At 45.1% G+C, this 14,914-nt stretch overlaps 1 protein-coding gene across 3 annotated transcripts; it reads left to right on the forward strand.

The window, feature by feature from the left end:
• Positions 1–1,570: 1,570 nt before the first annotated feature.
• LOC115656244 (tripartite motif-containing 13-like) lies at positions 1,571–13,249 on the forward strand. Of its 3 annotated transcripts, XM_030572695.1 has the most exons (12): positions 1,571–1,588; positions 2,137–2,242; positions 2,746–3,286; positions 4,424–4,519; positions 5,442–5,675; positions 5,775–5,797; positions 8,451–8,587; positions 8,997–9,027; positions 10,790–10,827; positions 11,820–11,864; positions 12,232–12,353; positions 12,807–13,249. In XM_030572695.1, the coding sequence occupies exons 3-11, from the start codon at positions 2,846–2,848 to the stop codon at positions 12,324–12,326; spliced, it is 1,140 nt and encodes a 379-aa protein (XP_030428555.1). In that variant the 5' UTR covers positions 1,571–1,588; positions 2,137–2,242; positions 2,746–2,845; the 3' UTR covers positions 12,327–12,353; positions 12,807–13,249. The 3 variants fall into 3 exon arrangements, with proteins under 3 accessions (XP_030428555.1, XP_030428553.1, XP_030428554.1); XM_030572693.1 differs by lacking the exons at positions 1,571–1,588; positions 2,137–2,242 and having other exon boundaries at positions 2,280–3,286; XM_030572694.1 differs by lacking the exons at positions 1,571–1,588; positions 2,137–2,242; positions 11,820–11,864 and having other exon boundaries at positions 2,283–3,286.
• The last annotated feature ends 1,665 nt before the right edge of the window (positions 13,250–14,914 follow it).

The raw sequence follows: 14,914 nt of genomic DNA on the forward strand, positions 1-14,914 counted from the left end.
CAAAGCAAAGTTTACACAAAGCATTTAATGCACACTGCAAAAGTGAAGGAGTTCAGATGGTGCCAGGTTCCCAGACTGACTCAGTTTCACACAAGAACATATAGCAATACCCCCTGCAAAGGGAAGGAAAGGAATGCTGGTATCTAAGTACATGGGATGCTGAACCTTCCCTTTGGATTGCTCCCTTCTGCACTACACCTGTGGGGAAGGGCTTAGAAGGAAGAAATCTCGAGGATCCCCTTGCAGAGTTCCTCCTTGCTGATTATTCCATCTGGGGGGCAGGGTTCGCTGCACTGCAGATTGGTCACTGGGATCTATCCCCAATCCCTTTAGGTCCTGAGGGATCAGGAGGCAGGGGCGGCTGTATGTATTTTGCTGCCGCAAGCACGGCAGTCAGGCAGCGTTCGGCGGCATGCCTGCGGGAGGTCCGCTGGTATCGCGGATTCAGCAGCATGCCTGCAAGTGGTCCACAGGTCCCATGCCTTCAGTGTACCTGCCGCCGAAGTCGCAGGACTGGCGGACCTCCTGCCCTCACGGCGACCGGCAGGCTCCCCCCCGCAGCTTGCTGCCCCAGGCACGCGCTTGGAGCGCTGGTGCCTGGAGCTGCCCCTGTCAGGAGGCCAGGGTTATCATGCAGAGGCCCTGCAGCTTCACACCAGCTTTGTGCTGGTCAGGCTTGCTCCCTGCTGGCAGCTTCGAGGATGGCAGGCAGCTTGCCTTTGGCGGCATGCCTGTGGAGTATCCGCTGGTCCTGCAGCTTCGGCGGACCTCCCACAGGCGTGCCGCCAAATCCGCGGGATTGGGGACCTTTTGCAGGCAAGCCGCCGAAGGCAGCCTGCCTGCCGTGCTTGGGGCGGCAAAATGCCTAGAGCCGCCCCTGGGAGCAGCACACGCCTATAGACTTTCCTTGGCCCAGGATTCCTCTTAAAGGGAGATCTCCATGAAGCTGGAGATCTCCACCACAGTCTTCTTTCTTGGCTAAGCTACATGGTGCCAGGGAGGAGAAATTACCTATATGCCCCCATCCCTTATCTGTGAGGATACGTGCACTGTACCTTTAAAACGGAAGTGAGACAGGAGGCAGGAGGGGGCCCGAAAAGGATCTACGTAGAGGCTCCACAGTTAAGCCAAAGGGGAGAGAGAGGGCTGAATAATACCGTTTGCATAGTTCAATAAAGTTCCTTGTTCAGTGTTAGAAAATTGTGGCTGTATTGGGATTTTTGCTCTTTACACAACAAGATTATGAAGAAACCACCTGGGCATAGCTGGGTCCCAAATACCCTTGTTTTCTAACTGTACTGTACACAAACATACCAGACTTTGTCAAATAGGTGCGCAAGCGCACACACACACACACACAAACTGTTGTTGACTAGTTTCAGGCAACTTATACAACAGAACACAGCAAGCACCACTAGAGGGCTCACAAATTGCATAAAGGGATAGGACCCTATTTCTCTACACTCCAACCCTTTGCAGTGATGTTTTACCAATGACACATGACCCCCTCTAGAGCAGGCTGGGTGCAGAAGAAATGCCTTAAATGTCTCCTGTAAGCAGGGATGCAAGTAACTCACAGGACTTACCGGTACAGTCGGAGTCTGGGGGAGGGGAGTGGCCTCCTCCAGAAGAGGTGGGGCCTCAAGATTTAAAGGCCCTGGGCACCAGCTGTGGCTGGGAGTCCCAGGGCCTTTAAATCACCCAGGGGGCTTCCAGCTGCATAGGTGGCTGGTAGCCCCTGAGGCAAACTAAAGGGCCTGAGGCTCCAGCAGCCATGGAGCTCTGGGCCCTTTAAATCCTGGCCCCAGCCCAACCGCTGGAGCTGCAGCCCCGGGCCAGGGCTGGGATTTAAAGGGCTCCCCCGAGTTCCCTGCTGCCCAGCCTGGCTGCTGCGGCGGGCCAGGGCTGGAATTTAAAGGGCTCCTCTGGGCTTCCCACCACAGCGGGGAGCTTGGAGGAGCCCTTTAAATGCCAGCCCTAGTCCGGCTGCCAGAGCTGTGAGCCGGAGCTGGGCCAGGATTTAAAGGGCTCCTCTGAGTTCCCTGCTGCCCGGCCCGGCCGCTGGAGCTGCAGGCCGGGATTTAAAGGGCTTGGGTCTCTTCTTTATCTCCCTCAGCCCTCTCATTTTCCCTGCAGCCCTGCGTTGGGGAAGACGAGGACTTCAGGCCACATGAAGTAAAGGACATTGCTTGCTCAGACCAGCCAGGCCTCGCTCGGGAAAAGACAATTCCCTCAAGTGCAGGTTATTTTAAGCTTGCTTTTCTCTTCTCAGCAGGAAGGATTTTTCAGCACGTGCTTTTAAATGTCTGCTTTGAGTCCTCACATCCTGTCAGCCCTGATAGTCATTTTAAGGAAGTGTCAGCGGGAGAAAGAGGGAGCTGAAAAGTTCCAAAGCTGCAGATACCACCGAAGCAGCCAGCACAAAGAAAATAGCAAATATGTTTGTTTGTGGGAGGAGGATCCAGAGAACAGACAGCTCAGAGGGTGGATGTCTTTGGTTAGCCTATAAGGTGGAGAGAGGAGGTCCTTACAGACTTTGGTATGGTTTTGCTGTTGTCTTTCTGTCTGCCTGACTCTGCAGTTGGCACTAAACCCAGCAGCTTCCTGTTTAGTTTAGTTTCATTTCTCACAGACTGGCTAGGAGGGTGTTGTTTCTGAAGCCATGGCAGAGGCAGAGGAAGAATTCAGAGCAGCTGCTGACCTGGAAGATGAGCTCAGCTGCCCTATCTGTCTGTGCTTCTACAGGAACCCTGTCTCCCTGAGCTGCCATCACAGCTTCTGCAAGGAGTGCATCCAGAAAGCACTGGCTGCCCAGCAGCAAGCCAAGGCCACCTACTCCTGTCCTATGTGCAAGATCCAGCTGGGGCCCTTTCTGGAGCTGCATAAGAACTTCCAGCTCTGCAGCATCGTGGAGAAGTTCCAGACGGCTTCTTCAAAGGGAAAGCAGGGCAAAGAGAAGGCCTCTCCACAAGGGAAGGAGATAATCCCCTGTGATTTCTGCTTGGAGCAGCCTCACACAGCAGTGAAAACCTGTCTGACCTGTGAGGTATCTCTGTGTCAGGCCCACCTGAGCAAACACAATGCCAAGGCTGCACAGAAGGATCATGTCCTGGTGGAACCCAGTGACAACAGCTCCCTGCAGGAGAGGAAGTGTGGCGAGCATGGCAAGCTGCTAGAGTGTTACTGTGAAGATGACCTGATCTTCGTCTGTGTGATGTGCTCTATCGCAGGCTCCCACAAGGGCCACAGGATCATCACCCTGAAGGCGGAGTATGACAAGGAGCTGGTAAGGGGCTTTCTGCATCTCTGCTTGACAGGCACAAACTCCAAAGGGGATCTTTATGTACAGCTCCTTATAGAGCTACGCTCAGTATGATAGTTCAGTTCAGGGTGGAAGTGCTAGGCGGGTAAGGGAAGGATTCCCCAGGTAATTCGGTACAGGGGGTAAAGGGAGGTGACTCATGAGCTGGTCTTAGTGTTCACCCCCAAAGTGAGAAAACTGTAGAAATCAGGAGGAAATTGACCTTGATTGCCCCTTTTTTATGCTGGGTCACACTCAGTTAAAGGCAGGAGGCAGATTTCAGTTCAAGCAATGATGTATGAGGGTCAAAAGTATAAAAGTCCTTTGTGGGCCCACGTGGACACTGCTAGAGTACAGTGATAGTCCCAGATAGCATACGGGGAAAGCCCTGCAGTTCAGCATACTGAGCTTTGAAGCAGTAGTACGGTTAGCCGCACTCCAGGACTTTCAGTGCAGTGTAGCAGTGTCCACCTGGGACGTGCCAAGCTGGTGTGCTGGAGATTCACACCTTGGTTTGCTGTGCCGTAACTTGCCACACAGATAAGTCCTGAGATAGGTTTGGGGTAAATATCCATGATCGCTACCTTATGTTCATGGTATAGTGGTATAATAGGATTATTCACCTGGGTAAAGTTATGTACGTGTGTAAGTGTTTGCAGGATCGCGTATTAAGTGATAAGCTAAACGTATACAACTTCTCTTTTTAACCTACACAGTCAGTGTGTGTCTGGGACTCTCTTTTTGTTCTGTGTTTGCACAGCACCTAGCACAATAGGGTCCTTATCCATCACTGGGGCTCCTGGGTGCTATGATAATGCAAACAGTCAATTTCTATATATAGGAGGTAAAACTAAAATCAGTTCTGACTACAATTCCAAGAATGTTTCCGTTTTCCAACTCATCCATGGTCTTATGTCTTTCGAGGAGGGTTGGGGGAGACGAGAAGCACACAACTTATTATGTGGCTCACTTGAAACAAATGGGTGCACATATTCGATGAGAAGGGATCAATAAAAGGGTCGCTTGTTCATTTCATCAGCTCCATAAAAGTGCCATTTTCTTATGAAACCATCACTGTTACTTTCCCGTTATAATGTTTAATGCTGTTTTTCCTTTAACTAGGTTGTTTTCTCTGACACTATGGAACTGATGCAGAAAAACAAAAGTGCTATGAATAAAACCTTGGGGGAGCTTCAGAAGAGTGAGAATCAGCTCCAGGTTTGTCCCTGGATTATTCAAAGTATCCTTCTTTAATGACTTGCAAGAAAAAAAAAGATAGCATCTCTGATCAGTGTTCTCCAGCAACCCCTTCTGACTGTGAAGATGACATAATAATAAATCTGTATTAATAATACCCCACTATGGGGATCTTCAGGTCATGGGACTGCAACTTGTTTTTAAAAAACAACAACCATAAATGTGAAGAAAAATGACAGAGGCAAAGAATATTTATTTGCATTCTGTGGTGTCTTTCTTCCACGGACCTCAAAGTACTTTGGGGCTAAATGTGAAACCCTAATTCACATTTGTGAGCAGTTACTCACGTAATTAGTCCCACTGAAGAAGTCTAGCCTTTTGCAATCAATAATTAATTTTCACAATGTTCCCAGTGTAAGTTAGCGGATCATTATTATTCTTATCCCCGTTTTTGCTTTATCCCCATTATTCTTATCTCTCATTTACAAATGAGTAAACTGAAGAGCAGAGAGGTTAAGTGTCTTAGGCAAAATCACACAACCACGTCAGAAATAGAACCCAGGATTCTGACTCCCAGCTCCCTTGTCAAATCACTACACACACTTAATCCCATTGCATTGTTCTTAAAGCTCTCTTCCTCTATTAAAAGAGGAGCTGTACGTGAGTATGGGATTTTCAGAGTAAACCAATGCAATTCTCAGACTATAATGACCTAGCTGAACTTTCTCTGCTTTATTCCCTTTCATCACACCCAGATAATTTTCGGATTACACTGATTACTTGGTTGTGCCAAGGAAAACTGAAACGTACTTATTGTCCACTTCATTCTTAACTCTGGTATTGCAAAACATTGGGTATAATAATGATAATTAATAAATAAACACACAAAGCTGTGGTACTGAATTCCTGAGCCAGCACCTTATTTGCTTACCTGTTCTTTTAGCTCAATAAGAAAACTTTGGATGCTCAGCTATCAAACCTCTTCAAAGAGATCAAGGCAGAGGTGGATCAGAAGGAGAAGCAGATCCTGGCTGACATACAATCCAGTGCGAAAAAGCAGCTGTCAGACATTGCCACACTGAAGAAGGAAACAGAAAAGAAGAGAGATGAGGCTGCGAAGGATCTTCAGGACCTGCAGATGCTGAGGGCGCAAACAGACCCTTTCCAGTTCCTCAGAGTAAGCAGCAACATTTAGCTCTGATTTAATAAATGAACATTCAAGCAGTTGCCCTTGCCCGGCATTGCACTAAAACTATTTTTTTTAATATTTTTATAGGAATTTAAACTGGCACAAGACAGGTAAGTTCTCCCCAAAAAGTTTTGTCTTATTCCTTGACACAATAGGGAGCTGGCAACTCTAAAAGCTCAGAAGACCTTCTCTGTATCCCTAGTCTTCGTTCTGTGTCCCAGTGCCCCTCAAATCAGGCTGGTCTTGGGTCAGAATTCACCACTCCCAAAATATGGATGGATAACGATTCACCTGTAACTCCAATCGTGCCCCATTAGTTTTTGATGTCCTGAGCCACCACTTTGATTACTCACCTCTAAGGGAAGCCACTGGAGGTTATTAGCTCATAGTTGTATTTTCCAGAGGTGAGCACAGTGTAGGGTTCAATTGTATTGAGAGTGATGCTTTGTCATGTGTATGCAGCCTTGTATGATGTGCTTGGGCGAAACTACTGCACTTAGAACAAGGTGCAGGGCTCCATTTTTGGGTTAGGGGTTAACTGTCTCATTTGACTCAGTTTGGGGTGTCATCACTCTCCCAGCAGCTGGGCTGCCCTTTCTGCTTGAGGACAGTCATAGTAGTTTTAGTGGTGTTGATGCCTCCTGTTGCAAGTGGCACAGGTGGTTAGTAAGTTTCTTATTGGCACACCTATCTGCTATGGTTATCAGTACAAAAAAATAATAATCATCTGAGCGATATCACTGGCTTGTTGTGGTGCAGGGAGGTGATAAAAAGTCCCCTTGAGGGTCACGTAGCAATTTGACTTTAACATTGATTTGGATTTTAAAATGTCACCTTTGCACCTTGTAAGAATCAGGATTAAACTGTGACTTGGATTTTGTTTTCTGTTTTGTTTTTGGTTTATGCCACTTCCAAAGTGACTTAAGCTACACCAGAAAGGGCACTTTTATATCAGGTGTGACAAAGTTCCTCCTCTACTTTGGTGGGTCCTGCGCTTATTGGCAGATTTGCTCACCTCAGTGATTTTCCCCACAGTCTGGATCAACTCCTCCTGTGTCTGATCAGGAGTTGGGAGCTTTGGGGGGAACCCAGGCCCGCCCTCTACTCTGGGTTCCAGCCCAGTGCCCTGTGGATTGCAGCTGTCTATAGTGCCTCTTGTAACAGCTGCATGACAGCTACAACTCCCTGGGCTACTTCCTCATGGCCTCCTCCAAACACCTTCTTTATCCTCACCACAGGATCTTCTTCCTGGTGTCTGATAATGCTTGTACTCCTTAGTCCTCCAGCAGCACAGCCTCTCACTCTCAGCTCCTTGTGCCTCTTGCTCCCAGCTCCTCACACACACGTCCTCTCCTCTGGCTCCTCCTTCCCTTAATGGAGTGAGCTCCTTTTTAAACCCAGGTGCCCTGATTAGCCTGCCTTGATTGACTGCAGGTGTTCTAATCAGCTTGTCTGCCTGAATTGGTTCTAGCAAGTTCCTGATTACTCTAGTGCAGACCCTGCTCTGGTCACTCAGGGAACAGAAAACTACTCAGCCAGTGACCAGTATATTTGCCCTCTACCAGACTTCTGTACCCCACTGGCCTGGGTCTGTCACACAGGATAAGAGTATCCACATGGAGAATATAACTATAGTGGTACAATTCTACCAGTCTAGTAGTGTCAGTAAATTTCCCCATGTACACAAGCCTTGATAGGGTATGACTTGTAGCACTGAGTCACAATGCCCTCCAGGGCTACCTTTGGGATGGTGCCTCTTACACACCTCAGAACTCACAGCTGTATCTAAAATCAAAATCTAACCTTTAGGGAAATAAGTCATTTCCCGGAAGCTTGCCGCAGTTTAATATGTCTGGCATTTTCCTTACACCACACTGGTGATTACGCAGCAGTGATAATAATATTCAGTAATGTTTAGAAAAAAGGTGGCCCTATTTTTCATCAGACAGTTTCAAAATTTGAATGTTTCCACTCAGTGGTAATCAATAGCAATACTACCCAGCAGATCGAGGGACATGGTCATTCCCTTCTATTCAACATTGGTGAGGCCTCATCTGGAGTACTGTGTCCAGTTTTGGGCCCCCCACTACAAGAAGAATGTGGAAAAATTGGAAAGAATCCAGCGGAGGGCAACAAAAATGATTAGGGACCTGGAACACATGACTTATGAGGCGAGGCTGAGGGAGCTGAGATTGTTTAGTCTGCAGAAGAGAAGAATGAGGGGGAATTCGACAGCTGCTTTCAACTACCTGAAAGGGGGTTCCAAAGAGGATGGATCTAGACTGGTCTCAGCGGTACCAGATGACAGAATGAGAAGTAACGGTCTCAAGTTGCAGTGGGGGAGGTTTAGGTTGGATATTAGGAAAAACTCTCTCACTCGGAAGATGGTGAAGCCCTCGAATGGGTTACCTAGGGAGGTGGTGGAATCGCCTTCCTTAGAGGTTTTTAAGGTTAAGCTTGACAAAGCCCTGGCTGGGATGATTTAGTTGGGGATTGGTTCTGCTTTGAGCAGGGGGTTAGACTAGATGACCTCCTGAGGTCCCTTCCAGCCCTGATATTCTATGATTCTCTAATAATGTTATTAATAACAACTGTAAGAGTAGTTGTAATGCAGAACACTTCTTTAGTACTTTATGTTGCCAAAGTGCTCTCCTCTCTGTATATTTTCTGCTCATTACTAAGTACCTACCTAACTTTAATGATAGTCAACTTTATAATTGTTAATTGGTGATCATTGATTAAATGACTGTCTGGGTATTCTAGGATTAATAATCAGGATTTCAGCACTGACAGCATGGAAGTATTAGCACTGCAGCTGGATCAGGCAACAATTGCAGCTGCTAGAAGCTGGACACAGCAGTATATCTCAAACCTAGATTCACTGATGCAAGCAGTGCACAGTAAGTAAACTACCCAAACTAGTACAGAACATGACTGCTCTGTAGTGGAAAATGGCCACCTTTTATCAAGGACTGTGCAATAGCTCCCTGATTTATTCAACGGAGCATTGCTTGTGTGCTGCAAATTTTGATCCTTCTCCATAGGGGCCAGGGTATGGATGTCTGCCATCTGCCATGGCGCCCTGTCCCCTCAGCCCCTCCCCCCGACCAGTTTCCATCTGCCGCAGCATTCCAAACCTCACCCTCTGTTAGACCTTCAGGGACCACCCCATGTGTTTGCCCAGTGGACCCATATTTTCAAATCTGCCTCTGATAATGGGATCAAGACCCCACAGCAAGACATTCCAAATGACTGTTTATATTGCTAATATACTGCCAGCCTTCTAAGACTTTCTCTCAACCCTTGCAGGTCAATTCATTAACCAAACACGGAGGAACAGGTAAAAATCCCTTTCTTCTCTTCACTTTTGCAACATTCACTGCAAATGCCACTAACCAGCCTTTGTATTTTCCAAAAGTTCACAGCTCTTCATTGGGAGGCCATTATGTATTGGGCTAAAGGGACAGAGATTTCACTGCTTTTGTCCTCCTTCAGAACTGGACCTGCACTGGTGCTGCAAACATTCCTCACAAACATTTGTTCACATTGTTAAACAGATTTGCTTTGAGTGTTTCTGTGCCTCTTTGCTTTCCCTGAATATGCTAGAGAAGGGGTTCGCCAGCAGAAGCGTTCCCCCAAACAGCGCACTTAAATTCATACAGCAGAGTATTTGTGGAAAGTCGAGTGTGAATGCAGAAGGCGAGGATTCACCATGGCCACCTAATTCTAAGACTTACCGCCTGGAGTTGTTCACAGCCAGGAGTGTCAGCCTTAGAGCAGACTGTCATAAAGCAGGGCAGACACCCCAAGCTGGCTGTATGTGCTATAATTAGATTTCACCAACCCAGAAACAAGAGTGAACTCCTGAAGCACTAGAACAATCTTACCATGGAGTCACAGACAGCCCCCTGGGGCACTCCAGTCTATCTTGTCACACAGTCAAGCTGGACATAGTGATAAATGGTCACTTACACCAAAGATTACAAAAGACTTAGATTTCTCCCAGTCCCAAGAGACCAATCACTTACCCCAGGTCAATTTGTACCTCAGATCTCACACCAAAGACAACACTTGTAGCCAATCCTATAGTTAACTAACTAAGAATTTATTAACTAGGAAAAAGAAATAAGAGAGTTATTTACAGGATAAAGCAGGCAACATATACACACATATGAGGTGCAGTCTCCAAAAGGTGGCAGAGCTGTAGTAATCTGTCAGCACTGAAAGTCTTTTAGGGCTAACCCAGGTCTACCCTGGGGATCTCCGCTTTTATTTCTTAGCGCCAGCCCTGCGAGAGTCCAGACAGCAAAGAGATGAGGAATTTTCATGTCAGTTATCTTTATTTCCTGTCTTTGTATTGTGATGGTTCACAATGGCCTACTTCGTATTGATAGTCCTCCTTGATGGGCGGGGGAACCACTCCTCCTGCCTGAGTTCACAAGTTCAGAACAGGCATTTTTACAATTATAAAGCAAAACTTACATATGACCTTATTAGAGAGACCAGGTGGGTGAAGTAATATCTTTTCCTGGACCAACTTCTGTTGATGAGAGAGACAAGCTTTCAAGCTTACAAAGCTTGTCTCTCACCAATAGAAGTTGGTCAAATTAAAGATATTACTTGACCCACCTTGTCTCTCTAGTATCCTGGGACCAACATGGCTACAAGAACCCTGCATACACATTCCATTATAGCATGGGATACAGATATTACAAGTGAGATTAATGCATTCAGCAACTTACAAGCATTTTATAGAGTCTAAACCACATCCTGACAAGTCTAATACCTATCTTGAACAATACTAACATATAAATGAGCTGGTCTGGTTACCAGCAACGAATTTATCCATGCTCAGCTGGCAACCTACAGCCTTGGCAATAACTGTCACTTGGTCCACCAGTGTCACAGTTACATTCCTACAACCAGACTCATCCATTGGCATCCAGGGTAGGAACAGGCCCTAAGAGGTTATTCTTCTTTTCAAAACAATGAGCTTTGCATGTCTGTCTCTTAATGAATTTATTTCATACCCAACTCAATCCCCAAAGTGCAGCTTGTGTTTTAATGGACATTGATATTCAGTGTTGTCTCTTGACATACAGAGCAGCTCCAGACTTCAGAGATCATTTCCATTATCAAGGTGAGTGTTCAAAAATGTTGTTGTTGCTCTTAAAGCCTGTGATCCATATCTCCTCTCTGAAGGGAAGGTATCTCATGTGCATTTTGTATTGTGCAGCTCTGTCAGATCTTCCTGTCAGAGGCGAGGCCAGTGGGAATGCAAAGGACAGGTACAGGGCATGCACCAGGCTGACAACTGCTAGAAAACACACAGGAGACATCCTGGCATTTAGGCCTTAGGGAGGGATTCCTTCTGCGTCAATGCTCCTTAGGGGCCTGATCTAGCTCCCAGGAAAGACTATGCAGACTCCCTCTGACTTTAACAGAAGGTGGATGAAGTCTGTAAGGATCAGGCCTAGTTACTGGGTTGCCACTGTATAGTAATGTGGCATCTGTGCATTTGCATGCCTACTTTATGTGCAAAATTATTACTATAACTGCCTTTTCTCCTTCAGTGTTTTTACTGCAAAGTGAATGAGGCAGGGCTGCTATCTTCCCTCATTCAGTGAGCACCTTAACAGCTTCTCAGTGATTGAGGCATTTCTCCTCTCTCCGCATTACACAGCTAAGTTAGCCATCCACATGGATGTGTGATGCAGCCTTCTTTCCTTTAGCTACTCCCATGAGGTTCTGCTCACTAATGGAGTAAAAGCTTTTTACTATCTTGCCCTTTATGCTTCAGAAAATACAGGAGTAACTTCAGACTGACTCTTGTAAAGGAGATGAGTCTAATCCAATGTTTCATAAATAACAAAAGCTAAGTAGCAAAATGTTAACTCAAGCATATAAAGATCTAGGTGAAATGCTGGTCCCAGTGAAGCCAAGGGGAGTTTACCATTGACTTCAATGAGACCAAAATTTCACCCCCTGATCTTACATCCATGCCACTTTGGGCTGTTATTTTTGTCAGAATTTATAAGCTTACCAGGATTAAGCCGACTAGATAGGAGACGTCCAAGAAAAACCTAAGTGCTGCAGGACATCATGTCGGTGACTCATAGCATTCTCTTTCAGTTGCTACTAATCCAGTGCCCAAACAGTGCAGCTGGTTGGAAAATAGTGAGTTGTTTCTATGAAAATTTTTATGAAAAAAATTATTTTTACGGATGTTTTCCAGGTTTGGGGCAAAAAATAGAAAATGGAAGCCTTTTCAGTTTTCTAACAGTGTTTCATTGAAAACCCAGAATATCTAAAAAAGAAATGAAAAATTTCCTCAAAAATTTTGGTTTTAGGGGAAAAAGGTCATTTTCCATCCAAACCTATTTCTGATGGAAAAATGTCAGCCAGTTCTACTCAACAGGATGGTGGTAACATTTTATTTCAAAGGGGCTACCTGTGTGATAGCTGCTCACCTGTGGGAGGAAGAGTTCACAATCTAGTCCTAAGTATGATTACATTTCCCTGAAATGTTTGGTTGTTTTGCCAGGTAATCCATACCATATTTTCTTCAAACAACAACAACAACAACAACAACCACCACCGATGTTTGGTTTTGGAAATCTCCATTTTTCACGGAAATAGACTGGGAACACAAGGCAATGAATGCAGGTAAGATACTAAGAGAAATTTATTAAATTACAGAGTAATTAAACAGTATCTCTCTCATCTCTTTAGCACCCACCCAGTCCCAGATATGATAGTAAGTGTTTAAAACAGCTTGCTATATTTTTCTAAGGCACTAAATTGTCAAAACCCTAAGTATCAGCTGAGCATTTTAACACAATAGTGTTGTCTAATTAACTGTGTTTAAAGAAAGCTATAGCTCATTACTAGGGCTCTGTGTTTGCAATGTAGGTTTGGTTATGAGACAAGATTTCTGTTACGGTCAAACTAAATGTTCCACGCAGAGCAAGAACCTAACTGAAATGAGAAAGCAGGAGAAAGCACTGGACAAGATGAAATGCTAAATAGCCCTTAAGAAATGTTGCTAATGTGCTCATACAAATATAATTTGTTATTGAGGGTGACAAAGTTAATCTTCTCAATCTTTTATATTTCTAGAACATACAACGAAAGGAAAGGATGTGGTGTCTGAAATAGTGGTTCCCAGCAAGGCCCATGATTCCCAGAAGCAATAAAGAGACATGGAAAAAGATGGGGAAACTGAGACCAAAGAGATTAAGTTCAACATTTTCAAAATTATCTGTTAATTCTGGGTACTTTTCAAGTGTCCCTGCCAAAAAAACTTCCTGCAGCAAATAAAAAAATAGAATACGAATGCAAAGAATTAAACATGAATGCAGTAAAAAAGCCCATGTGGCTTGTCCTTTTCCCTTTCTCACCAACACGTGGAACTGCTTGTTTCAGAGTATTTACCAACCAAGCTATAGTCGTGTCACCAGTGATAAGTCTGACTAAATAGTGGCTGTATGTGTGTAAGCTTTTGACTTCTGTTCAATGTGTTTTGGTGTAATCAAATAAATGATTACAAACATGTAAAGTCAGTGCTATAGTAGTTCATGCCATTAAGCAGATTTCTAGTATTCAAGACATGTCTGCTTACAGTTGACTACAGTAAACAAGGCAGGACTTCGGGAGGCTATACAGTGAAATACCATATAGTAATCCTACAAAGAAAATTTTGTAAAAGGACTCCTCAGTTCACAAGCAGCACACTTCACTTACAGTCCTGCAGGCTGGGAATGTGCTCCTTTATTTAACTGTATACAAAAACAGGATTGTGGGGGGGACCACAGGAAATGAGGGGTGGAGCATGGCCCAACCCATAACACTCTACCCAGTTAACCCCTGGATGACCACTGTACTACATCCCTCTCTTCGTAATTTACACCCCAAATGTAGTTTTTTAAATAACCGGGGGCTCTTCTCTCTCTCATGGGATAGCACCTTTCTGGGGCAGCTCAGGCAGATTCGAAACCTGCTGCTTTATTCAACTATATATAAACAGGGTGCGGAGAAAATACACACTAATTAAACAGGAATTAAGGTAGCAGGGGAGCATGGCTCCAACCTATAATACTTTGAGTAACTCAATTAACCCCTAAATGCCCACTGTATTGGAGAAAATATTTTGAAAACTTGCCATAAAGAGTGATTATTAGCTCATGTTCACTTCAGAGCATCATAATTGTTTTTAAATCAAAGCCTACAGAATGGGAACACACTGGAGCTTAGGCAGCCTCCAAACGAATCTTTAACACGATTGCTACAGACAAGTCAAAGAGCCAGCAGCAAATAAGGGGAATGTATCAAAAAGACCTGCTCTACCAGAGGTTCTCTTCTGGTTTGACATGCTAAAATGCTGCTGGATTTCTTTCACAATCCTGCCCCACCTTGATTCCTGAGGAGCATTCCGCATTTCAGTACAAGTAACTGCTGCATTATTTGTAAGAATGTCTAGACAGAGCCCATTTAGTTCCAGGTAGGAGCCATATGAGTTTCTTATAGACATCAGAACAAAGCATAAAATTATTCCAAGACCCCTATTAAGTCCATGTTTAGTGTCCACATCCCAGTAATGCTGGCTGGAAGAGAAAATGTGAACTGAGAATCCCCTTCAATTTGCCCAAACTGTACCTCTTCCTAGTAACTGTTGTCCGGTGGTTTGAGATGGTGAGTCCTGGCTCTTGTTCCTTACTTCCAAAAGTCAGGTCAGCATCAGCTGTAGAAGGAAAAGTAAATCTATTTTTTACCACTAGCCCACTCAGCTTTATTTGTTTAATTTCAGATCTTACAATTATGAAAAAAGAAGGGAGAAAAATGAACAAACACAAATCTCCCAGCTCAGGTTTGTAAAATAGTCTTTAGGCCTGCTCCTCTGCTCGTATGGAGCAGCCAGCAGGGAAGGAATAGCAGCTGCTCAGAGCACTCCTGGCTCTCGCTGGAGCTGCTCCTGAAATAGGGGCACGGGAGAGGTGATGGGACAGCTAGAGAGGCAACAACCCTTTCCTCTTCCCTGTAGTTGTGGGGCTGATTCAGACTCACTGGTGTAAAAGCCGAACTGCACAGCTCAGGGACATGGTTTCAATTCATAACCAAATACACAATTTCTTCCCACATCATCACCTTTGAGGACCACAGTTCAGAGCCCCAAAGATTCCCCAGGCTACAGGTTGGACACTCTTGATCTTGTAGGAAATTCATCCCAG

This window comes from Gopherus evgoodei, chromosome 8, assembly GCF_007399415.2.
Source record: "Gopherus evgoodei ecotype Sinaloan lineage chromosome 8, rGopEvg1_v1.p, whole genome shotgun sequence".
Taxonomy (NCBI): Eukaryota; Metazoa; Chordata; order Testudines; family Testudinidae; genus Gopherus; species Gopherus evgoodei.

What these genes read in the sequence shown, in the direction of transcription:
- LOC115656244 (XM_030572693.1), top strand. Translation starts at nt 2,663, where the DNA reads ATGGCAGAGGCAGAGGAAGAATTCAGAGCAGCTGCTGACCTGGAAGAT. An exon ending in ACTGATGCAAGCAGTGCACA is followed by an intron (nt 8,588 to 8,996) that starts GTAAGTAAACTA and finishes CAACCCTTGCAG; the next exon opens with GTCAATTCATTAACCAAACA. An exon ending in GTGCAGCTGGTTGGAAAATA is followed by an intron (nt 11,865 to 12,231) that starts GTGAGTTGTTTC and finishes TTGTTTTGCCAG; the next exon opens with GTAATCCATACCATATTTTC.